This window comes from Felis catus, chromosome F1, assembly GCF_018350175.1.
Source record: "Felis catus isolate Fca126 chromosome F1, F.catus_Fca126_mat1.0, whole genome shotgun sequence".
Lineage (NCBI taxonomy): Eukaryota > Metazoa > Chordata > Mammalia > Carnivora > Felidae > Felis > Felis catus.
In genome coordinates this window covers 27,755,964-27,779,757 of record NC_058384.1, presented here as the reverse complement: position 1 = coordinate 27,779,757, position 23,794 = coordinate 27,755,964, and the positions used below count along the sequence as shown (strand labels likewise).

Below are 23,794 nucleotides of genomic sequence, written 5' to 3'. Positions count from 1 at the left end.
AGACTCAGAGACCTCCCTCTTCTCTCTCACCTGCTTCTAACTCATATGTCTTATTGCGTGGAGGGATCCCCAGAACTTTCTTGGTACAGCGTAAATCGATCCAATCTATTCTAATTTACTCCTTTTCCGTTAGATACGAGGCTCGTGAGAAGCCAAATGACCTCCTCGAGTCCCCAACAGCGACCGGAACACCGGTCGGGGCCTCTGCAGAGCAAACGCCCCTCTCATGAAGGGCTGGAGTGGGGGGCTCCAGGGCCGGGGTTGCGCTCCCCGCCCCCTGCCGCCCAACGCTCTAGCGCTGACTCCGAGGCCTCGGCGGACCACGGGGCGGAGAAAGAGGCGGGGCCGGGCCGAGTGGGCGGGGCCTCGTGGCTCCTCCCCCCGACGGACGCCGGAGGAGCGGCGGAGCGGCCGGGCGCCGACTCGTCCGAAACTGGTGCGCAGTGGTGGGCGCCGCCTCGGAGGATGGGCTGGTGCGGCCGCCGCTCAGGGCCGCCGCCGTCGCTGCTGCTGCTGCTGCTGGCGGTGGCCGGCGCCGGCGCGGCCCCGCGCTCCGCGCTCTACTCGTCCTCCGACCCGCTGACGCTGCTGCAGGCGGATACGGTACGCGGCGCCGTGCTGGGCTCCCGCAGCGCCTGGGCCGTGGAGTTCTTCGCCTCCTGGTGCGGCCACTGCATCGCCTTCGCCCCGACGTGGAAGGCGCTGGCCAACGACGTCAAAGGTGAGAGGCGGGCCGGAGGGCCTCTCGCGCCATCCCCCACCCCGGCCGACCCCCTCCACCTGTCGGGCCGAGAGCCTCTCCCACCGGCCCATCGCCTCGCCCACCTCTTTCTCTCGGCCGCTTTGCACTTCTCCCCGGTTTCCAGCCCTCGGCTCCATTTTTGGCTCCCGCGCCTCCTCTCTCCCCTTGGCAGGTGTGACGAGCTTCTCTCCCCTCCCGGCGGCCTGGGCCCTCGCACCTGCTCTGCTTTTCTGCCCGTCTTCTACCGGCTTACTGCCCCCATCCCTGCGCCGGGGTCCTTTGTTCCTCCGATTGCTAGGCTGACACCTTACCGCCTCTTCTACAGTCGCCTGTGGCAGTCCCCTTCCTCTCGCCCAGGGACCCGTCTCACCTTCCTACGGAGTTCTTCCGCTGCTGTGGGATCGGTACTAAGGACAAAAGGAACTGACATTCCGTCTCCCGCCCCAACAACCCCTTGGCTAGTTGACCCAGCTGCTACTTAGACTTCTTTTTTTAGCTCTACTTTGGAGACAGCGTTTTCCTGCCTGGGTTCCAGGCCTCTCCTGACCTGCTGCCTCCAGTTAATTAGCTTCTGGGCCACATCCTTCTCTCTCTTCCCCTTGGCCATGAATCCTTCCACACCCTTTTGCTTTAACCAAAGGAACCCAGAGGCCCCACTGAAGACAGCCTCTCCGTATGTGTTTGGCCCTTGCTCCACGTTCTTGTTCTCTGGCCTGACCATATTTCCTTGAGTCTAAGAGTCCCTCAATTGTGATACACACCATTCATTTACTGACAGCCTGAGGGGTAGAGAGAGAACAAGACCACTAAATGTGTAGAGATTTAAAGGCGTGCTCTGTTGCAGAAATGGTAAATTTTTTTTAAAACTTAAGACTAGAACTGAAAAAATATGGTCATAATAGTAATATGTACTGAGTGCTTACTGTATGTCTGACACCTCCCTGGGTAAGTACATAACATGCACTATCTCGATTTCCTTTCCACAGTTTAAAGATCTCTGTGGGTTCACACGTCTGCCTCACCCAGGTAGTAGGTGTTTGGTGGGTGGGGCGATAGTGATTGGCTTCTGATTTGCTGCCTCCGAATGGAGCTACTTCCTGATTGTGGTGCTAGGGCCCTCGCAGGGCCCCGGACTGGAAATGGTCACTGACTGAGGGCATCTTGGGGAATAGGCCTCTTTCTAGAAAGAGAACTGGAACCGTTGTTTCCTCGTTGTGCTGTTGTTATTTCTTGATAAACTCAGCCATTCGTGGCGGAACAGTGCATTTGTAGGTGTTGGTTTTCAAACCGAGGCCACCACTCACCTTGAGCAGCTTGCATGGTGGCGACTGAAGTGGCGAGCTGGAAAGATGCGTGCACCTGTTAGCCATATGGTCCCAGAATGTTATTTTTGACAAAACCGATAAACTGTTTTACCTCCAGTGTACATGTAGACGCGTGTCTGCATGCCTCTCTGGTCCCATCACCGGAATGAGCCATTTCTCAGCAGCTCTTCACACTGTTTCGGTGATGTCAACACATCTGGTCAGGGCAGGAGGGAGGAAGAAGAATGTTGAACATGCAGCCGGAACACCTCAGGGGACATTGAGGGCCTGAAAATCATAAAAATCCCCAGATCAGTTTCCATCTTGAGGCCGTGAGAGGTCTTTAATGGTCGCAGATGAACCCAACCTAGAAGATTGTTCTATCTTAAGAACGTTGGAGGGAAGGGTTAGCTTCCAGCTGACTCATATGTTTGGCCTCTTGCGACCCAGGGTTTTCCAATGAATTGCATAGTCAGACACTGACCCAGCTTACTCCTGGATGAGGGTTGCCGCTTCCAAAAGGGGTCTTTCCCTAGTGCACAGAAGGACAGCCTCCCCCTAAAAAACACCAATCATAACTTAATCTGAGGAAGGAAAATGAAAGCCTTGAAGTCTGAGGAGATGAATCAGTCATGGGAAGTGGGAAATTGAGGTGGGAACCGGAGGTCTCTCATGAGCCACGGGGATGGGTCAGCCCCCTTAACAAGATCCTGTGGGAGGATAGCAGTGGCCGAATCTGGTGTCAGCCTGCAGTGATAGAGAATGCCCCTACTCCAGTCCAAGGGGGGAGGCCCTGCTGGGAAGCCAGGGCTATTTTCACATCACCTCTGTATACCTGAGGTTCCTTGAGAAAATGGTTGTGGGCCAGCAGAAGGCTCAGACACCATCATGGACCTGTGGGAGTGTGGCCCCTGCCTTCTGCCAATGGGATGAGTATCTGGGGTAGAAGGAGTGAGAGTGTGGAAGGCCATGGGGGGGAGAGAAAAAATTTGCAACCTGGCCCAGCTGGCCTCAGGCATTTCATCTGACTGGCTCGGGCTCATTTGTTCAGTGACTTGTAGGATAGGTTCTCTGGGGCAGTCATTGCCACGGACTAGCACACTGGCTTCGAAAGATCTGGCTCATCCCTTTCTATTCAGGAGCAGCTCTTATTGTGTCACCATATGTTTGGGAAATTGATTGCATTCATTTTAAGTCTTCATTACTCTTCACTGGCTAATCAATGAGTAAATATTTGTTGAGTGACCTCTGTGTGCAAAGCATTGTTTACATTGCAGTTTGGGTTTGGGAAGTGAGCTACACACAGCAGGAGAATTGGCCACAGTAAGAAGCTGTGTTTGAAAAGGGACAAAAGAGTGGCTCAGCCATTTCTTGTAGGAATTGAGGGAAGGGGGAAGTCACAGGAGGCTAATCTGGTCACCAAAGGCCATCGTTTAAGCAGTTTACGCACTTGCCTTATGCCAGGCACTTTGCTAAGGGCCACTATTACATATAATCTTTATGAGAAAATATTGGAGCAGTCGATTGTATTTTGTTTTTAACAGATTAAGTAACTTGCCCAAGATAGTACAGATGCTGGAGGAGGTTCGTGAGCCCATCTCTCTCTCTCTCGAGCCCAGGCAGGTGGAGAAGTGGGTGAAGGAGGGAGGGTACAGGTGGGAAAATGGCCTCTGCAAAGCCATGGAAATGACATTTATAAGGCATGGATGTTTGAGTGACGCTGAACAGCATTGGTTTGCCTCTTTTTTTTTTTTTTTCCATGGTGTAGACCACCTCTCTTACTTGTACCCCTGTGATGCCTTAGTGCAGAGTCTGGCACAGGGAAGGAGCCTGCTGAACACTCATCCAGGCTGATGGCATGAGCCTCATGGGATTCCAAGTGAGAATGTAGTGATTGGGCCTTCTGCTGGTGCTGTGGCTCTTCTGGACTTAGACCTGGAGTGTCAGCCAGGTGTGAGGGCTAGGGAAGGCATTTGGTCTATCCCATGACCTCACTGCCCAGAAGTCTGCAACAAGGAGGCAGGGGTGTGGTGGAGACAGCATGGCACTGGCTAACTCCTTGTCAGGAGGACTCCTGGAGAGTTGGATAGGGGTCCAGTTCTGACTACTCGACTTGACTGGCTCTTGGTGGTTTGGGTGGGTCTGGCCTCTGCCTTAATAGTGGCTTGCTTAACACGCAAAGAACTAAGGCCATTTTTCTTGGTGAGAGTTTGCCATTAAGCACTTGAACAGCTGTTGGAGCTGGAAAGGAGAGGAGAGACCATCCACCCTGGCCCCCATTTGACCCGGGAGGCCCAGAAAGAAAACATGTGCAGCTCTTGGTGCTTTGGCCACTTATAGCCATAATCAAGACATGTGACTCTGGGTCCATGCCCCTTCCTGGACTGGTGAGTGGGGGTGGGGATACTGCCTAGCACTCCAGAAGGAGCCCATGACCCCCCTTACTATGGGTGTCTCTTCACTCACCACCTCAGAGACCATAGCTGTCCTAGTTATGCTTGTGTCCCCATCCTTCCCTTCTACATTTGCTCATTTACTCTGTTAATAGAGAAATTACTTCGCCAGGGCAGTAATCGCACTAGGAAACTTTTTTCTCCCCAGGAGCGGGGCTGGTCTGATAACTGCTAATGTTAGGTGTTAGGCCTGCAGATTGCAGTGTTTAAGTCACCTGACACTTTAAAAAGCCTCCCTCGCCCAGTTCTCTTCCTCTTTGACAGGAGTGCACTTTACTTAAATGCAGCTTTGCATTACCAGTGGAGCACCCAGATAACAGCACCCTGTTTCTTGGACTGTTACTAGAATGATGAGTGTATCAAACCAGATCTTTATATGTCATTATGGCTCATTAAGGTATTGACATTGATATTCCTGAGAAACCTTCCTTAGCTGACACTCTCGGCACCTGACTGGCCTCAGCCTACCCCTCCACTTCCCCCTGTGGCTGAAGAGGCTCGGGTTCCATTTCATGGGGGGAAGGAGAATCAAGGTATAAAGAGAAGGAGTCAAAGGCCTGATCAAGAGCAAGGGGCTGAGAACTCCCAGGCATCACCTTTCCCCCCTGTCTCTACTACTAACACCCCCCTCCACCCCACTCCCTGGGTTTTCTGGTTGCCAAGCCAACAGAGCAGCTCTCTGTTCTGTCTTGGGCCCTCTTGAGACCAGAAGAGAAGCTCAAATCCTGGGTTCAGATCCCAGATCTACCATTGATTCATGTGTGCCTTGGGCACAGTTCTCTGATCTTTGTCTCACAGTGGTAGTTGCACATTAACTAGATAAATTAGGCACACAATGATCTCTTCATAAACTCTGTACATGTGATATCATCATCTAAGAGGAGAGTCTATGAAAGCGACTGAATGTTTGAGTTAAAGAATTTATGCTATTTGAAGACAGCATTGTGTTTACATTCTCTCAAGGTTGTGATCAGAGCCAAGAGCAAAAACAGAAGGGTGATATCCTGACCCTGGTGAGGTGGAAAGGGAAGGGAAGTGGGTTTGAGTCGGGTAGCCTTTGGACAACTTGGAGGCCTCAGTTGCTTGCCTCATTTGTAAAGTGGGGGGAGTGATGCCCCCTCCAGTGGCCGTGGTGGAGACAGGGTGTGTCGTAGGCGCTCACTGAGCACCAGCTTTCTGTTCTCTCCCCTCCCTGTCCCTTCAGTCTTCGGGTCCCAGGGGCAGTGGACACTGACTCTGGCCCAATGGATGGTGGCCTGTACTCTTGGAGAAGAGGGGAGCCGTTGAGGCCTTCAGTGCTTGGTCACCCTGCCAGGTGACTTTGTGAGACCCCCGCCAGGGGCCCTCACCGGTGGAAGGACACGGAAGTGCTTCTCTTTCATGTTCTTGTCTAATTGGCTTACTCCTTTGGGAGTAGCCAAGTCTCCCCACACAAGGTGAGCAGAGCCTGAGATGCAGAACAGAAGGCGCCAAGCCTTGAGTGTGCCAGATGGCCACAGGAGGCGACCTGTGCTTCCCACTCTCCCTGGGACTCCCTTGGGCAAGGAAGGAGCCATAGGAGGGAGGCCTGGGGTGCTCTCATCTGTGCTCCAGGACAAAACCCTGTACCTGGGCAGCTCTGCTCTCCTTCACAGGTGGCTGGCTTTAAGCTCGCCCTCTGCCTGGGCCTGCTAGACTGAGGCAGAGAGCAGAGAGCAGTGGTTCCGGCCCTGGAGCTGCTGAGAGCCAGGGCTGATCCTGCAATGCCGTGTAATGCTGTCAGTGCTCACTGAGGACAATGGGGAAGCTGGGCAGTGAGGTTGCACACATGAAGAAGCACTTGGGGCGGACAGGCTTGTGACTGTCACGGAGACACGAGCAGGGCCCTGAGCTTATTGCTCACACAGGCCCCTGTCAGCTGACTGATAGGCTTCCACTCAATTTCTGCCCTTCCGGCGAAGCCTGTGCTTGGTCCCCGGGGCTGGTCTCCCGTGTGTCCAAATCCCGTTAGAGCTCTGCGCCATGTGGCAGGCACCAGTCCATCGCCACCTCACGGCTGTGTGGCCTCACGTGTGTGTGTATCTTGGCCTCCAGCCGAAGCAGCCTCAGTGTAACGTGGAACCTTAGCAGGGGGACCCGACCTGGAACCAGAGCTCGGGGGCCTGCCTGGTAGAGAAGTTTGTTTGCTGTTTCACAGATCCTGGGCTATGGCCCAGAATGGGGCCATTATTTTCTCTGCCGGTGAGTTTGAGCGGAGGGGGGACTTGCAGCCTGGGGCCTGTTGAAGGAGCAGGGTGCCCAGGCAGCTTGGGAGCTGTTAACCTTTCCAGACTCTGGCCTCAGGCTTCTTTTCCTGCGGTTCCTGGACTCCAGGTGCCTTTCCCTCCCTCCCCTGGGTTTCCTGCCTCCCTGTCCAGCGGGGGAGCTGGTCCTCACCACCCCGTGTACCGCCCATGCAAGCCAAGCTGGGCCGACAGCCAGGACCTCTGGCCGCAGAAGCCTTCACTCAGCGTCCACTGGGGAATTCTAAAGCTCCTGAGGCATGTTCTTCGCCCTTCTGGAATGGATGCTCTCCAGAGGGCGGCAGGGACAGAGGCAGTGCCAGGGCTTGGTCCCAGGGCGTTCAAGATCATCTCACATTTTTTGTCATCCCCCGCAGCCTCTGTGCCCCTCCCCCACCGCAGAAAACGGAGGAACACAGATACCATTACAGGACAGTGTTGCCTGAGCTGTTTACCCATGTCCTAAGCACGGGCCAAGTGCAGGATAACCAGACATTTCAGAGACCCCTCCCGAGGAAGGGGTGACCTTTTCTCATGAGAGCCTTAGGGGCAGGTACTCTGGGCGTTGGTGAGGGTGGAATGTTGCACTTTGGGGATAAGCAGGCGGAGGTCCCGGTCCCTCTTACTTCACCTGATTTCTTTGCTTCCCCTTGCAGACTGGAGGCCAGCACTGAATCTCGCCGCGCTGGACTGTGCTGAGGAGACCAACAGCGAAGTCTGCAGAGACTTCAACATCCCTGGCTTCCCGACCGTGAGGGTGCGTGACAGGGAGGGGAGAGAGGGCATGGCACTGGCGGTGCATGTTGCCCACTGCTGCCCGGTGCTGCCCTGGCATCTGAGCTCCGTGGTGGCCTCTGATGCCTCTGGCCTCCATCCGCTTAAGTCATGGCCTCTGGAGCACTGTTCCTGTGCTTGATGAGACACCTGTCGTAGAGGCGGAAAGGGATGTGATCAGGAGGTTCGTTTCGTCTGGCCAGTTCTTCCCTTTATAAGGAGGGGAGGGGCCGATTTCAGCTGCTCTGATTTGAGCTGTGAGGTAGTTATCGCCTAGGCTGGTGAGAACCCTCAGCCCCCGGGATCCTCTTTCCAATTCCTCTCCCTCCCGACCTCCCAGCCTTAGAGGTCTGATCCAACCCTGTAAAACCCGATTCAGGCTCTGACCCATCCATGGGCAAGATCAGACTCAGGGGGCCTGATGATCCTCTAGAAAATACCAGCAAGCTTCATCCTCATCAGGCAAGTGCCTTGAGACAAGTAGCTCAGAAGTGACCTGCCCGGGTAGCCTCACTCCCTGGTCAAATGCTGATGCCTCAGACAGCAGGGGTCCCCATCATGGGAGCCATCACACCCAGCACATGAGGGCTCTGTCACCCCAGCTCTGGCTGAAAGTAGCGCGAGCTCTCCAGTGAGGCCTTGCCTGGCAACCTGCCCACTGTGGGGCAGCAGCAGCTTAATTAACATCTGAACAACTTCCAAGGCTCTCAAGTAGGAGGTTCTGGAAAGCCCAGAACAGCAAGGTTGTGCCGTTATACTTAGTGCCCAGGGCTCAGCCCCGGCTGTAATCCAATTAGTTTGCTTCCAATTGAAAGAATCAGAATCTCTCTCCCTACCTCCAGCTATAAATAGTAAGCCTCCTTCTACCAGAATGGCATCTAGAAAAGCATTTCTTCTATAACCACTAAGAATAATCAGGAAAGGCCTCTGAAGGTTAAAATGCTAAGCATTGTCCTTAGAACAAGATATCTGAACACAGGGGCCTCAAGTTGCAGGCCGACCCACCAGCCATATCTCAGCCTAATGATTCCAAGAGAATTTGTCTGGAAAACAAGGCTCCGGACTCCAGCAAGAATGTCCAGCTCGACCTCCATGTGACCTTTCTGTTCCTCACACCCATTGGAATCCTGCTAGGTTCAGGGTTTCCACAGCCCCAGCGAGCTCCCTCCTACACTCTTGTTACCATTTGGGGTCAGGCCTAAACCCCAGGTGTAGCTGAGGCTAGGCCTGTCTGGGGAACAGCGTGGTGAGCCAACACCTCCTGCCATATCGTTTAGAGGTGGCAGTAAAGAGATTGCCTATCAGTCATCCCTTTCAAGTTAAAGACCTCCCTGGCAGGGCCACTGCTTTATCCTTGTCCTGAAATATGTAACTGAAAATACTCAGAATTACTGTACAGGGATCTCTGTTCCTTTTGCTGAGCCAGGGTAAGCAGCCCAGTGTGGAACGCTGTGGGAAGACCACCGTGGCTGGAAGAGTCCTCATTCACAGGCTGACACTTCTGTCAGTGAATACTGGCCACAGGGGTCCAGCCCCTGCTCAGCCCCTGGGAAAGGGATTGGCATTGGTGCCAGGGCCGCGTCGGGATGTCCTGGCAGGGTTCTGTGGGACCTGGCACCTGGGGCTTTGTGTTTCTGCCCAGGAGAGGCTGGGGCTCAGTGGGTGTGAGGGAGGCAGCTCAGGCAGTCGGGAGGTCCCCCATAGCTCCCAGCGCCTGGCCTGCCTGTGTCACGCAGCACACGCAGCCCAAATACCTCAAGAGATTAATCATCTCCTGCACCGCCCAGCTGGCTGTGGGAGGGGAGCTGGGAGAGAAGGCCCCACGCTGGTCGTCTTGACCTTTCCCAGCCTTCACACGGGCAGTGCCTGGCTGGGCCTGGCAGTTCAGTTTCAGCAGGGAGAGACACTCAGTGTCCTGTCGTCAGGACTCTGGCCCTGGAGGGGGCAGGTGGTTCTAGCTTCCGATGGGTCTCTGCTCTAAGGCACTGGCTTTCAAACCTTTTTACTGTGACCTACAGTAAGATATATAACATTTTCCAGTGACATCCAGAAGTTGATTTGTATGTGATCACTAAAACAAAAGTTTCATAAAACAGTATTTATTCTTCCTAAATGCAGTGCATGCTACTATTTTTGTTCCATTTATTATTTTTTTTTAACTCCTAGCTGTGATTTGCTAAACTGATGTTCCATCTTACTACTTCGCTGCTTCAAAGTTTTGGAAAATTCCAGATCTCCAGAAATTCTAGCCCATTCAGAGTCTGGCGTGCCTGTGGGCATCGTGTCTGGACTCCCTAGAGAGCAGAGCAGAGGCTAGAGGTCAGCCTGGCTGTACAGGGAGGCCAGAGAGATAGCCCTGATGCCCTGTCTGCTGCCCCCCCCCCCCCCCGGGGCTGGACCTGTCCACACTCCTGCCTCTAGAGCCTGTGAGAACTCCTGTCGCACAGGGCAAGGGAGAGTGTTGCTGGTGTGATGGAGGCAGACCCACACAAGAGTCTGGCCACCCCCAGTTACATGTATCATTGTCCCTTTCTTCTGCCTCCTATCCCTTTTGTCACCATTAGCAAACAGTGAGCTTCCACTAGCCCAGCCTGTGTAGCAAACATCTGGCCCTGCAGGGCCAGCTGGCTGTGTCAGGTGCCCGTCAGACTGGAGCTGGAGCCCAGCTGGAAGAAAACAAAGGTGTGGGGGAGGGAGGGACTAGTTGGCAACAGGTTCTGGCTGGCACTTGGAGACCTAGAGGCTCAATCTAGTGGGGAGGGGCTCTGCCACGGGCCACAATAGTGCTGTCAGGGGATATTCCATCAGGACCCCTTGTAGCCAGAAGCCCAGCTGGGGCAAGATTACAGAGAGCATCAGCATTGGGGTGGAAGAGGACAGAAGTCTCCCCTTTGCAAGATTCTGAGGAGATACTTCACGTGGGTTCAGATCCTGGTTTCACTGGTTACTATATATGACTCAGAACGTTGTTTAACCATGCCTCAGCAACAGGCCTCATTTTCCTTGTCTGTAAAAACTGGGATGCTAATATCTCCACCTAATAGGACTGTGGCTGAGCGTGAAGTGAGGTCTTACACGTGAGAGTGCCACAGCATTGTGGAGTATCACGTGGAGTTCAGTAAATGTTACTTGGCTTCCTTCCCATTGTCCGGCCTCCTTCCTAAATCATCCCGTGGAGCTCACGATGGCTCCCCTGTGGGCGCTGCATTTAAGGCAGTCCTTCCATCAGCAGCCCTTGAGTGAATGTTTGCCGGGCGCACTGCGCTGTGCTCACCATTGTGGGGGAGACACAGAGAGCTCAGCAGCTAGGTAGTGGGCAGTGAACGCCAGAGGAATCGCCTGGGCTCCCTGAACCCTCTCCCTAACACATCAGAGAGGTTTCACGGAAGAAGGGGACTTCCACTTGGTATTGAAGGACGTGTGGGCTTTGGCTGGGAGAAGAGGAATGCGGGCAGAGGAGGAGGTAAGAGCAGAGGCCCTGTGTGGGCAGAACCGTGTGACATGTTGAGAAGACTGGTCTGGCTGGAGCAGAGGCTCCTGGGCAGGGCTGAGGCACGGTGGTGGGGCCCAGGAATGGCAGGTCCCTGAGTTCAAGGCTGGGAGTGTGGACAGCCTGTAGGGGCACAGAGGCTGGCTGTTACCTTATGTGGCACTTGCAAGAGGGTGGGGTGTCAGGGAGGGGGACTCCTGGCTCTCTCAGGAAGAAGGATATGAGCCCCCAGTCAGCAGTCACCTGCTCTCTTGTGGCCCCACAGTCAGGCCCCAACATAGCAGTGGTTAGGCATATGGATCCTCCTGGGATCACTGTAAGATATTTGGAGACCGGGTCATTTTCCTTGAAACTTGCCTTAAAAGCTTGGATCCAATGTTATCGATGGTCACCACTGGAAAGTGTACTTTCCATTCGGCCTTATTTGACCCCTAGAAAGGCAGTTACTCCTTGATATTGGTGTTGCTTCTTGACAGATGGGTAAAGACCCACCTGCTGCCCCTTGGTCTCCTGCCTTTGGGGAGATGTGGAGGTCTTCCAGGGGCGCAGAGTTGGGGAAGGGTCCTGCGTGAAGTGGCGGGAGGAAAGGGACCGGTGCCGACTGCTCCTGGAAAAAAGAAAACTCACTGCTGACATCTTAATTACCTGGTTCCAAGAGTTGTGGTGGTTTCCCTTGGGGAGGGCACACGCCTCCTCCAACAGCTGACTTAAGAAGGATGCATTTTAATAGGAGGACAAAAATGTGCCCTGACTAGATTTTAATATGATTTTCACATGAGCATTTAAGATGATCAAAGGGCAGAGGTTCTCTGCTCAGCTGAACAGATGCCTTCTGGGAACTTCCATGTTCTCGACACTGTGGGGCTTGCAGAGGTGCCAGAGTACAGTCCTCTACAGTCCAGAGAAAGTTCCGGTTTCAGGCCTGTCATAGCTGAAGTGTAGGGAAAGGGGACAGTGCAGGTAAGTTTGGGTCAGGTCCTAGAAGGCCTTGGACCCAGTGAGTTTAGCCATTATTCGTTGGTAGTGGGGAGTCAAGGGAGAGATTTGCGGGAGAATGACATGATCAGACCGGAACTGTGCCACTAAGCAAAGGGGCAACGAGGAACAGAGTTGGAGAATGCAAAAATTGAGTGGATGAAAATGTCTGAGCTCACAGAGGGACAGGTGACGACTGTTGCATTAGGCCAGGAAATAGGTGGTAAGCCCTGGTCTGGACAAAGGCAACTGGCCCAGATGACTGGTGAAGAATCACAAAGGTCACATTCACGGAACTTGTCCACTGACTGGCTGATGGGGTTAGGGGGAGGATGAGGTGCTGGTCTGGATAATGGGGGGAGAAGGATGAGCATGGGGTGAAATAAGCAACATAAATGGAGAAAAAAGTTGGGGGAGGGGTGACTTAGAGAGTTGGGGGAGGGGTAGCACCTGGGTGGAGGGCACCAGGAGGAAACGGAAGTCTAGGACAGGTGAGGACCTGGACAGAGGGTTCAGATTGCAAATCATTTAGACCAAGTAGATGACATTGGCAAGGGAGGCAAACAGTAGGCTTATTCACTCATTCATTTGCTCCTTTGTCCAAAAGCATGGATTAACCTCCTTGTTTTTGACGATGCCTCCCAGGGCTTTTTATAAAAAAAAAATTTTTTTTAATGTTTGTTTATTTTTGAGGGACAGGGTGTGAGCAGGCAAGGGGCAGAGAGAGAGGGAGACACAGAATCCGAAGCAGGCTCCAGGCTCTGCGCTGTCAGCACAGAGCCCGATGCGGGGCTCGAACTCACAAACCATGAGATCGTGACCTGAGCTGAAGTCGGACGCTTAACAGACTGAGCCACCCAGGTGCCCCTTTCCCAGGGCTTTTTAAACAGAAGAGTGTCAAGAGCTGATGCATGGCTGGAGACTGGGTACAGGAGATGGTGGGGGCAGGGGACACGAGAGAGGAGTCCAGGGCGAGGCTAGGACAAGGGTGAAGGGAAGGCTGTGAAAGTGGCGAAGAAGGCCTGGTCGGTGTCAGGCAAACCAAGGGAGATGGCAATGTGAAGGCCAACGAGGAGAATGTCAGGAATATATGGTACAAAGAAATGGCAAAACCTGGCCATGGGGGCAAAGCAGACACTGCAGAGGAAGCAAGGAGGCGCTGGAGAGGTCATTGGATTGGCCAAAGGGGTCAGCTGAGCAGTGGGGGCACAGGCCACAGGCCACAGCATGGGAGTGAAGTGAGGGGGCAGCCGGAGAGGGAGAGCGGACCGTGCTTTGGGAAATTTGGCAGTGCTAGGAAAACGGGAAATGCAGTAACTGGAGGAGGAAGGAGGGCGTCTCTCTATTCTCATCCCACTTCCCTTCCTGCCCTTTTTTAAAAGAAAAATTAGGAGGATTGGAGTCTATTTGGAGGCTTAGGGAAGTTGCTGGCAGAAAAGGGGAAAGAGATGAATTGATCGGAAAAAGTTCCTAAGAGCATGAAGTTGGGAGCTGGAGCCCCAGTGGCGACATTGTTCTGGAAGGTAGATGGGCATCTGAGGACAGAAGGGAAGGCTGTGTAGTAGCACAGGGGCACATGGAGGGACGTGGGAGGTCTTCCTGGGGGTGTGTCTTGGGTCCCTGCATTCCCCTGGGTCAGTCTTGCTGGGGCTCCTGTCTCACTCCCTGCTGCCCATGGCCGGGGCCTTTAGAAGGCTCCGCTGGGGTCCAGGGAGGGTGCCTTTTGATGGAGGTAACATGCCAGCCCCTTTTAATAAAGCACCTGCTCAGACCTGGGTGACCTGGTGGTTGATGAAGACAAGTTGCCACGCTGCTTCTCATGACTGAAAATAACACCCGTAGCAGTGACGGTCCATAAATGCCTTAACATGCTTTCTCTACTCGATCCCATCGCAATTCAGGAACTTTGTGATTGTTCTTACAAGTGTTAGGATAACGTATAATTTCACTCAGAATTTGTTCAATAACTGCAAAGAACATTATCATACATATATGTGGCAGGGCGCCTGGGTGGCTCAGTCGGTTAAGCGTCCAGCTTTGGCTCAGGTCATGATCTCACATTTCATGAGTTCAAGCCCCGCATCAGGCTCTGTGCTGACAGCTCAGAGCCTGGAGCCTGCTTCGGATTCTCTGTCTCCCTCTCTGTCTTCCTTTTCCCCACTCACAGTCTGTCTCTCTGTCTGTCTGTCTCAAAAATAAACATTTAAAAATGAAAAATAAAAATAAATATATGTGGCGTGTATCTGTGGATGGTTTTCACCTAGAATAAAAGTTCATATTAATGGTCTAGAAAGAGGATAAACCAGTCAGCAGGAGTTAGGAGCCAGGTGAGGTCAGAGGGAACAGGAGAAGGTTGTAGATGGGAAGAGGTGGGTGGCTTCTTTGCATCTTTGTGGTTCCTCGTGTGGGAGGGTGGGCAGGTGGCCTGTTAGTTTTCCGCCTACAAATGGCTGGAATAAACAAATGCTAGCTGGTCAGTGTTTCCTAGTGTTTAAGAGGTGGAACAAGGGAAGGGGACGGTAATAATCATGCAGTTAACATTTATTGGTTCCTTGCTGTATGCATCAGACACAAGCACTTAGATATGTTATCTTTGACTCCTCACAGCAAATCTTCAAGGTGGATGGTGTCATTTCATCTTAAAGATGAGAAGGGAGAGGGGGGCTAATGGATCGCCCAAGGTCACACAGCAAGAGTAGCAGAATCCAGGTCTGGTAGACCGCAGGGCCCGTACTCAACCACCAGCTTGGAATAAGGCCGGATGGCCGTACTGTTGCAGGCAGAGGCCCAAAGGAAGCTACAGGTGGCCCCGGAGGACCTCAGGAAGAGGCCTCTTCCTGGCCAGCAGACTCTCTCACAGGCCTTTAGGTAGCTGTCTGTCTGTCAAGACAACTGAACTTTGTTCCCTCCTGAGCCCGGGAGAGCACAGGCCAGAGCCCTGCCAGCGGTCTTGCCACTTACACAGAGGCCCACATCCTGAGGAATTGTCCTCTGTTGTCTCTGTCCTCTTGCCCAAGGAGGTCATTCTCGCTCCACACTGAGGCTGGAGTGTCATTCGCGTAAATGGGAAAAGAAGACGAAGTGGTGAATTAAATTGGCCTGTCTGTAACAAGACTTGTTTCTTCAGGGGCTTGGGCCCACCCTTCAACAGGACCTGAACTGGAGACCCCTCCCCTCGTGGAGTGTCTGCTGTGCCAGGCTGGGAGTTCTCAGTGGACAGACAGACACCAGCCTCTAAGGACAGACTGCCTCAGAGGGTCGCTTACATTTTCTGGGGGAAGTATGATGTGACTTTGTTTTCTCGGTTGGGTTTGCCTCATCCTTTCATCCATACAGTGGATATTTTCCAGTCACGGTGTACTGGGTGCCGGTGCTTAGGGAGACCGTCTGCCTCTAGTGCTGTGCGTCCCTGGGTGCATCAGAGCTGTGGGGGTAGGGATTGGGTACGGAGACGGGGAAGACAGGAATCCGTGTCCAGCCCCAGGGGCAGAAACCGTCCTGTTCTCCTTTACAGATGAGGAAACTGAGGCTCACAGAAGTTAAGTAACTTTCCCAAATTAACCCCCTTGAGTAAGTAGAGGGTCTTAGACACAGATCCATCTGGCACCGCTGTTGTGGTCTTAGCTCCGTGTGTTACTGACTCTCGCCTGTGTGTTTGCTTCCAGTTCTTTAAGGCCTTCACCAAGAACGGCTCAGGAACAGCACTGCCAGGTAGGTGTCCTGGGTCCAGTTGTCCATGGTCTTTCTCTTTTTCTTTCTGCTGGGTTTCTACTGAGGTGAGGAGCGCCCGGCAGGGTCTCCGGGGTGAGGAGTTTCCCAGGTGAAAGTGGAGTTTGTGTTTTCTTGTGTGGCCTTCCCAGCCAGCCTGGAAGATGCCTTCAGGGAAAGGAGGCTGAAGAAACCCTTCTGGTTTGGCTCGTTCAGGGTCCTGGGAAGAGGGGAGGGTCACAGTGTATCCAGGCTAACTCTTCCTGTCAAAATGGGGTTGGCATCCAGAGGGACAGACCAGCTAGCCTCCGGGGAAAACCCTCATGGGTCCCAGGTCTGAAGGACTCTTTCCTGTCCCCTAAGAGATGGGTCTCCTTGCATAACTTAGGGCCACAGAAGAAGACCCCACCCCCACTGCTAAGGACTGAGCCATGCTCTGTTTCTCTCAGAACTAGCCTGTGCCCTGGGCCCTTTGTTTCAGTGAAGCCGACAAGGGTGCTGGGATTCATTCTCCTTCCCTCCTCATGCCCCCCCCACCCATGTCCGTCTTCATCCAGTGGCTGGTGCTGATGTGGAGACGCTGCGGAAGAGGCTCATCGACGCCCTCGAGTCCCATAGTGACACGTGGCCCCCTGCCTGCCCCCCACTGGAGCCTGCCAGGTATTCAGGGTGGAGATTTGGTGCAGCGTGGGCCAGGATCACAGGCCTGGGAGCAAGAGGGTAGTGGGGACAGCTGGGCAGGGGAAATGAAGGCCTGTGTCTTTGGGGCACACACCTCTGTAGGCTGGAGCCACTCTGGAGCAGCTGGTAGAAGGCACCCTGTTGCTGGAGTCCTCCCCAAGCAGCCCTGGCTTCGTGGGGCTGACAGGTGCAAAGGCCTGTCTTGCCGGGCAGAAAGGAAGGGATGGGCAGGGGTTCTCCAGGTCATACCTGCTGCTGCTTTTCATAACCTGTCCTCGTGATCTTTTCACATGATCTAACCTGGAGGGGGCACCGAGAGAGTGGGCGGGGGGGGAGGAAGAAGATAGGCTCAGAAGAAAAGGGAACCCTTCCTGTAAAAGGAAAGTGGTTGTCTTTCTGAGCAGCGGCTGTGACTGGGGGGTGGGGCGTGTGACTGTTGTGCCACAGAGCATCAGGCATGGTGGCTGGTGGCCCTTATCTGCCTGCCAGGCAGGCTTCCAGGATTGTCTGTTCTAGGAGAGGCAGGTACACAGTGTATTGCTTTAGCTCTCCCACAGAGGGTAAATTGAGGACACTGGGTCCCGCCCTCCCAGATAAGCTCTTGAGACCGGATAGTGCCCACCTCAGGGACTCCTGCCAAGAAGGAACAAATCCAAATACCAGCAGGCACTGCTGGAGGGAGCCCAGCCTTAGAGCACAATGAAGGTTCCAGGGGCTGAGAAGGCCTCGTGAGACAGGCGCTGGTGCTCCAGGCCCTCCACGTTGTTTTAATGATGTTCTTCAAAGCCATAGCCCTGCCAAGAGATTGTGCTTCTAAGCGTCAGTCAACCCACGGTGACTTTTTATAATCTTCCCCAATTGTCCATCCTCCCAGAGGGCCACACAGAGATCCTGGACCCAGCATTAGTCAGGTGTGGTTTGGGGCTGCACAGCGTGATTCCATCTCTCCAGGAAACAGCCAGCCAGGCTGTTCCTTACTTACATTTCCCAGTGACCGTGTCTGTCTTAGGCACACACATCCCTCATGGTGCATTTTCAGTCCCAAGGGATCTCAAAAGCAGCAAATCAGACACACCTGCCAACTCCCTCAAAGTGGCCCTTCTAAAGAGCTTTAGGAAGGAGGCAGAGATGTGTGATGAAAGGTGAGCTGCCTCTTCCAGAAGTCTGAGTGGGAATGGATGGGCTGGGGGGTATTGGCCGCCATGTTGCTCTTCTGCCAGCCGAAGGGAGGTCTGGCGAAGGGGTCTGAGAGGCTGTCAGAGTCCACAGCTCCTCTTTTCATTCCCCCGTTGGAGTACACTCTAGCCCCCACCTCTCTAGCACATCCTTTTGTATTGTCACTGGGCTGGGCTCCAGCGTTGGCCCCATTTTGTGTGTTCCATTTGGATGTGGTCATGCCACATGTGTCATTGGATCCAGTAGAGGGAAATAGGCCATCAGGTTAGGGATAAAAAGATGCAGTCTCCCAGTGCCCTCTTACGTGTTGGCCTCTTAAGCATGTGTGACAATGTGCCGTCTTTAATTGGAATGAGGAAACATCATTTTTGTGCAATTATTTTCCGCTGAAACTTTGAGTTTCTAAAACCGTTTGGAGCTTAATTCTCTGATTTGGGGTGATCATAACATTTACCTTCTTACTAATTTCTGCCTTTGTTCTGGGTCTCAGTCTCTTCAAATTAAAATAAGGAGGTTGGGTTAGATGGCTTCTAAGGTCTCCTGCACCCAGGACTTTGGTTCTTTAATTCCCTTGTCAGGCCTGCTCCAGGGGAGGGAAAGCGGGTCTCCCAGTTGGTAATGACTTGCCACCCCCAAGACCAAGTCTCATATCTGAATGGTTCTAAACACTGGTCCTTAGGGGACGAATAAAAACCATATTCGCTAAGTCTGGGCCTTACCCAGAACATAAAGACGACTAGTGTCAAAGCATCCCTCCCCCACCCACTTCCTGCTCCCTAGACCACCTCATAATCACCCCAGATTTTTAAGAGACAGCATCAAAAAACAAATCAAGGGGGACCTGGGTGGCTCCGTCGGTTCGGCACCCGACTCTTGATTGGAGCTCAGGTCACAATCTCATAGTTTGTGGGATCGAGCCCCACATCAGGCTCTGCACCGACAGTGTGGAGCCTGCTTCTCTCTCTCCCTCTCTCTCTCTGCCCCTCCCCTGCACACTCTCATGCTCTCTCTCTCTCTCTCTCTCTCTGTCTCTCAAAAATAAACATTTGAAAAAACAAGTCAATAAGGTGGGCACAATGGAGAGCCAGTGTGAGGTAGCAGAGGCAGCATGCTCTGAGACTGAGGGTTTGGCTTTACTCCCCCGGAGGGGAGGGCTGGCAGGGGGAGACCGCCATGGAGCCCCCTGTGGAAACAGAGGAGGAGTTTGTGTGGCTGTGCCTGCAGTGCTGTGCCTGCCGCACCCGTGTCCCCAGCAGCTCCGCTTTATTGTCACTGGCTGTGGATGGTCACTGCCAATGTTGTCTCTTGCAGGCTGGAGGAGATTGATGGCTTCTTTGCAAGAAACGATGAAGAATACCTGGCCCTGATCTTTGAAAAGGCAGGCTCCTATCTGGGTAGAGAGGTGAGCTGCCCCCAGGGTCCCTGCAACTCCTGAGGAGCCCAGTGAGTTCAAGGACAGAGCTGTCCTCCGGAATTCTAGGGTGTCGGTCACGTGCACTTCTTAGCTCAGCACTGGCCTGACCCCTGCTGGGGGACACGGGAAGTGTGGGAGCCGGGCCTTTCTATTTGAAAACCTTTATGTCTGTTTTCATGTCCCTCATTGAAACCGCACATATATCACCTGTTGTCCATTGAATGCTGGCACACGTAGTCGCTAATCTTCAAAGTTAAGGTAGATAATCAGGTAACACGTTGAAGATCCCCTGGCCAGTGAATTGGTGGAGTATGGCTTTAAGCCAGGTCTGTGAGCCTGCCCGCCTCTCCCCGCCCCCCCCCCCCCCCCAAGAACTGGAGTAGAAAACTTGAGTGGGGGGAGGGGACATCAAAGCTCATGCAGTGCCTCATTAGGAAGTGAGATCCCTTACCAGATGAGGCAGGTTACAGAACAGGCAGGTTTGACTTCCCATTTCGTGATGATCTGTGATCAAGTGAGTTAGCTTCCTGGAGCCCCATTTCCATCTATAAAGCAGTGATAATTACCTCTCCTCAGAGTATTGCTGGGACAGTCCAATGAGGCAGTTTAGGTAACAGACCTGGGTGGGTAGCTGGCACAGAATAGTGCCTTTTAAAGATCCATGCCCCTGGCCTGATGCAGAGAGCTCTGCATTCTGCCACTGGCACACAGACTCCTCTAGACCACTGGTGAGCTTTTCCCAGGTGCAGAGGTGGGATGATGGGCCAGGGCACGGGTGAAGGTGCAAGGCAGGCCAGGGATGTAGAAGAGGCATGAAAGTGGGAATGAAATTAAACACCACTGTTGACTCTGAATGGCTTTCCTCCCGAAACTCAGCAAGCACAGTCGACAGGGCTCTGGGGTGCCTCTAGGCCTCGGGGCCCCAAGAGGGGAAGCAGAGGGAGGTGGGGAGGGGGCACAGAGTTTTGCTGAAGGACTGCCTGACCCTTCTGGGGTCCCAGTCCAGGCCTGGGGTCATGCCTGTCATGAGGAAGTGACTGATAAATGTTCACTGGAATCAGCTTTTCTCCCTGCTGCCCACCCCCTAGCGCCCTGGGAAACCAGGGGCAGGGACCCCTGTGGACTGAGTGAGTCTGGGGCCGTGTCCACGCAGAGGATGGTTAGTTTGAAAAGCAGGAAGGCACAGTGACCAAGAGCCCAGGCTCCGGACCCAAACTGAACTGGATTTGTTGCCCAATTCAGGCTCTTGCTAACTGTATGACCTAGACACTCGATTTCACTTCTAAGCCTCAGGTTTTTCATTTGCAATAGGCATTTATTTTTTAATGAACACTTATGTACCTACTATGCACTAGTTGCTGTTACGATTCCAATTTTGTTAATAATCCAATTGTTACTCCAGTTTTGCAAGTAAGGAAATTGAGTTGGGGGGAGGTTTAGGCCAGTGGGGCCAGGATGCACACCCAGGTAACCATAGTATACTATGCCTACTGGCTTGGCCTCCTAACAATAGTTCCTGTTTCATAGTATTATTTTGTTTTTTTAATTTTTTTTTTAATTTTTTTTTCAACGTTTATTTATTTTTTTTGGGACAGAGAGAGACAGAGCATGAACGGGGGAGGGGCAGAGAGAGAGGGAGACACAGAATCGGAAACAGGCTCCAGGCTCTGAGCCATCAGCCCAGAGCCTGACGCGGGGCTCGAACTCACGGACCGCGAGATCATGACCTGGCTGAAGTCGGACGCTTAACTGACTGCGCCACCCAGGTGCCCCTCATAGTATTATTTTGAAGATTAATGAAGCAATATATATATAGCACATAATACCTACTCTGTAAACATTAGCTAACATTATTTTTCCCTTATTTCTTTCTAAAATTAAAATCCTATCTAAGTATGTTTTCTGATTCGGAATATAGATAGAAAGCCTTATAAATATAAGAATAAAAATGAAACCACATTTTATCATGCCTTCTACAGATTGCTTTCATTGGAAAGAAAAAGCTATTCAATTGGACTGCTCTAGGAAATTCAAGGTGTGTGGTGTGCACAGTTCCAAGGCCCCTTCTCCTGGGCAGTGCTTGATTCTTGTGCCCTGTGGCATAGATGCGGTTGGTGGCATGAGTCTCGCTCAGCACCCTGGTCGACTCTCTGAAAGGTTTAGAGTCTGGGTGGAGTGTGGCTGCCACCAGGCACCCGCCCAGGGCTCCTTCTGCCCAGTGACTGGACCCCGCCCCCAACACGTCTATCTGTCTGTCTCTGCAGGTGACTCTGGACCTGTCCCAGCACCATGGCATCGCGGTGCGCAGGGTCCTGAACACGGAGGGTGATGTGGTGAGCAAGTTTGGGGTCACCGACTTCCCGTCTTGCTACTTGCTGTTTCGGAATGGCTCTGCCTCCCGGGTCCGAGTGTGAGTGCAGTGCCTCTCTGTCCCCTCCCTCCTCTCTCCCTGTGCTCGTTTCTTCCTGCCCGGAGGGGCTGCTGGCCTCTTACTGGGGCTGACAAGTTCTTTCTCCTGCCCTTCTTCTGAGGAGCTCCCTCCGAGACAGGCAGGGAGCGCCCTGTGCAGGAGAAGCAGCCGTCTGCCTGCGGGGGTGGGCAGTGCCGGGAACATGGCTCCCGGCCCCCAGCTCGGCAGTCCTGCCTCAGGCTCCTGGCGCCCTCGCCCTCCGTGCTTCCGCACCGTCGCCACCGCAGCCCTGGCCCCACTCCTCATTCTCCTCTGTCCACAGACTCGTTGGCAGGCTGCGGGCCTGGCAAGCTCTCAGATATGCCTGACCCTCCCTCCCTTTAGTTTTCTAATTGCAGAAAAGTTCATTAGGAGCTAGACAATAGCCGGTTCCAAAATGCCAAGAGAAAACAATCAGGCCAGCCGTGGCCCTCTGTCAGGCTCCTGCTGCTGAATGGCCCGTTAAATGGCGCCAGATGGTGCCTCGATGCCCTCCCTGGGTAGATGATTGATGTAGCCTGGCTCTGCAGGCAGGAACTCGAGGGCCAGGGAGCTCGAGACTTGCCCGAGGTACCCAGCGAGCTGCTCTGCGGGCCCATTAGTGCCATCCCGCCTGGAGGCTGGGCAGGGCGGCCACGCGCCCTTGCCGGCCCCAGTCGCTAGACAGCACCGGGCCAGGCCTTGTCAGAGAGTTCTCCTGGGGGAGGGAAGCCTGATATCTGTAGGGGGACAGCAGGGACAGAAAGTGCCAGTCCTGGTGGGGAGAGGAGGCATTGTTTCCCTACTTGGAGCTGGTGGAGGGGAAAATTGTTTGTGACGACGCTGCTCCGGAGCCATCTGTTCATCGATAAACATCAGGCCGGGACGGCAGAGTGGGAAGCAGGGCTTCCTGATGCCAGCTCCCCTGGGGTGTCCCGTCATGCTGTGGCTGGTCTTCACACCCTTCCTCCAGGTGGCCGTGACCGGGAGGTGTCGCCTGCCCTCAAGGACTCTGTCAGAAGAGGGAAAGAAGTCGAAAGGATTGTAGAAGGATTTGAGGATTGTAGCGTTTTTGTTGTTGTCGTTACTACCTGTTTTTGAAAAGCCGTGTATCACACTGCGGTGACTTTCTTGGGGACTCATGTCCCCTCTGGTATCTCAGAGCCAGCTTGTGAGCAGGCAGCTTCCTCAGTCTCTGGGGAGGGGAGTCAGTCCCAGCCGTCCTGTCCACGGCGGAATTAGCAGCAGTCCCGCGGACCCCACCTGCTCCTCCGTGTGCTCCACCCCACAGCCTCTCCGGGCCAGGTTGAGACCTTCTCGGGCCCCGCTGCTTTTCCAGATGGGGTTTTGACATCAGACTGGTGTCCACGAAACTTTCCATTGCATGAGCAGTGGATAGAAAGGCCGAAGTGAGGCATGGGTGCCTTGATTTTGAGCTCGCGGAGGGTAAGACCCAACCAGATTCAAATATTTCTTAATAAACGTTTCTGTCAAGTGAGCCACCTACCTCCTCTCCAGGCAGGAGTTCGCCCTGGGGTCTGCTTCTCCAGACTCACTGCCTCTCCTCTGTGCTTTCTTCCCTCGCAGACTTAAGGAATCCAGGTCCTTCTACACCACGTACCTGCAGAAGTTCTCCAGGACCACCAGGGAGGCTGTCCCGACCACGGTTGCGCCAACCACAGCTCACACAGCAGCTCCCACTGTGTGGAAGGTCGCAGATCGGTAAGGCCACGCCTACTTCCCTGAGCCCTTCCCTCACCCCAGCCTTACCTCTGATCACAGACCCCCTGCCTCCTACCACATTCCGTTCCTTGTCTTGAGCTTAGCACGTGCCTTTCCAGTCCCAGACCCCCGAGGGCTGACCTTGGCCTTTGGGCACCACCCCCCCCTCCGCCTCCGGCCATGCAGGAGAGTCTCAGATGTGTGGGAGCAGCAGCAGTGAACTGGTGACCAGCCCTGCGTCTGCTGACTGTGGCGGCTGCCAAACAGCATTTACTTGTATCCTTCATGATAGAATGAATACTTTTCTATGCCCACATTCCTTGAGCTTAATGCTATTCAAGAACAAGTAGAATCAGCTTAGAAGGATAATCTGTGGCCTTCCAGCCAGCTTCCTACCCAAGCAACTATTTCTTCAGCAGGTACTTTTGAGTACCTGCTACAGGCTAGGCACTGTACCACAGGTATGTCCAGATGTGCAGCTCCTTCCCACAGAGAGTTTACTTTCCATTCTAGGAGGACACTGACCTCATTTCAATGCCTCTGGTGCTGGGGAGCTCACTACCTTTTGAGGTAGCCTATATCTTTGTGCACAGTTGTAACCATGAGGAAGTTGCTCTTGGAGTAGAATTCCTGCTTGTTGGGCAAATGAGGCTGCAAACCTCTTGC

The 23,794-nt window shown here is 53.6% G+C and overlaps 1 protein-coding gene and 1 long non-coding RNA gene across 2 annotated transcripts in view; one reads left to right on the top strand and one right to left on the bottom strand.

Moving 5' to 3' along the window:
• The first annotated feature begins 141 nt into the window (after positions 1–141).
• Positions 142–23,794, top strand: part of QSOX1 (quiescin sulfhydryl oxidase 1) — a 35,281-nt gene continuing 11,628 nt past the window's right edge. Inside the window, exons 1-7 of the mRNA XM_023248115.2 lie at positions 142–721; positions 7,417–7,517; positions 15,665–15,710; positions 16,265–16,367; positions 18,876–18,966; positions 21,243–21,388; positions 22,994–23,128. Coding sequence (XP_023103883.2) covers positions 157–721; positions 7,417–7,517; positions 15,665–15,710; positions 16,265–16,367; positions 18,876–18,966; positions 21,243–21,388; positions 22,994–23,128 — 1,187 coding nt within the window. The 5' untranslated portion in view covers positions 142–156. The remainder of the gene's footprint in view (positions 722–7,416; positions 7,518–15,664; positions 15,711–16,264; positions 16,368–18,875; positions 18,967–21,242; positions 21,389–22,993; positions 23,129–23,794) is intronic.
• On the bottom strand, positions 20,922–23,049 carry LOC123382723. The gene is made up of 2 exons (XR_006591560.1): positions 22,914–23,049; positions 20,922–22,418 (listed from the first exon to the last, which is right to left on the bottom strand). It is a non-coding gene; the product is annotated as an uncharacterized LOC123382723 (long non-coding RNA).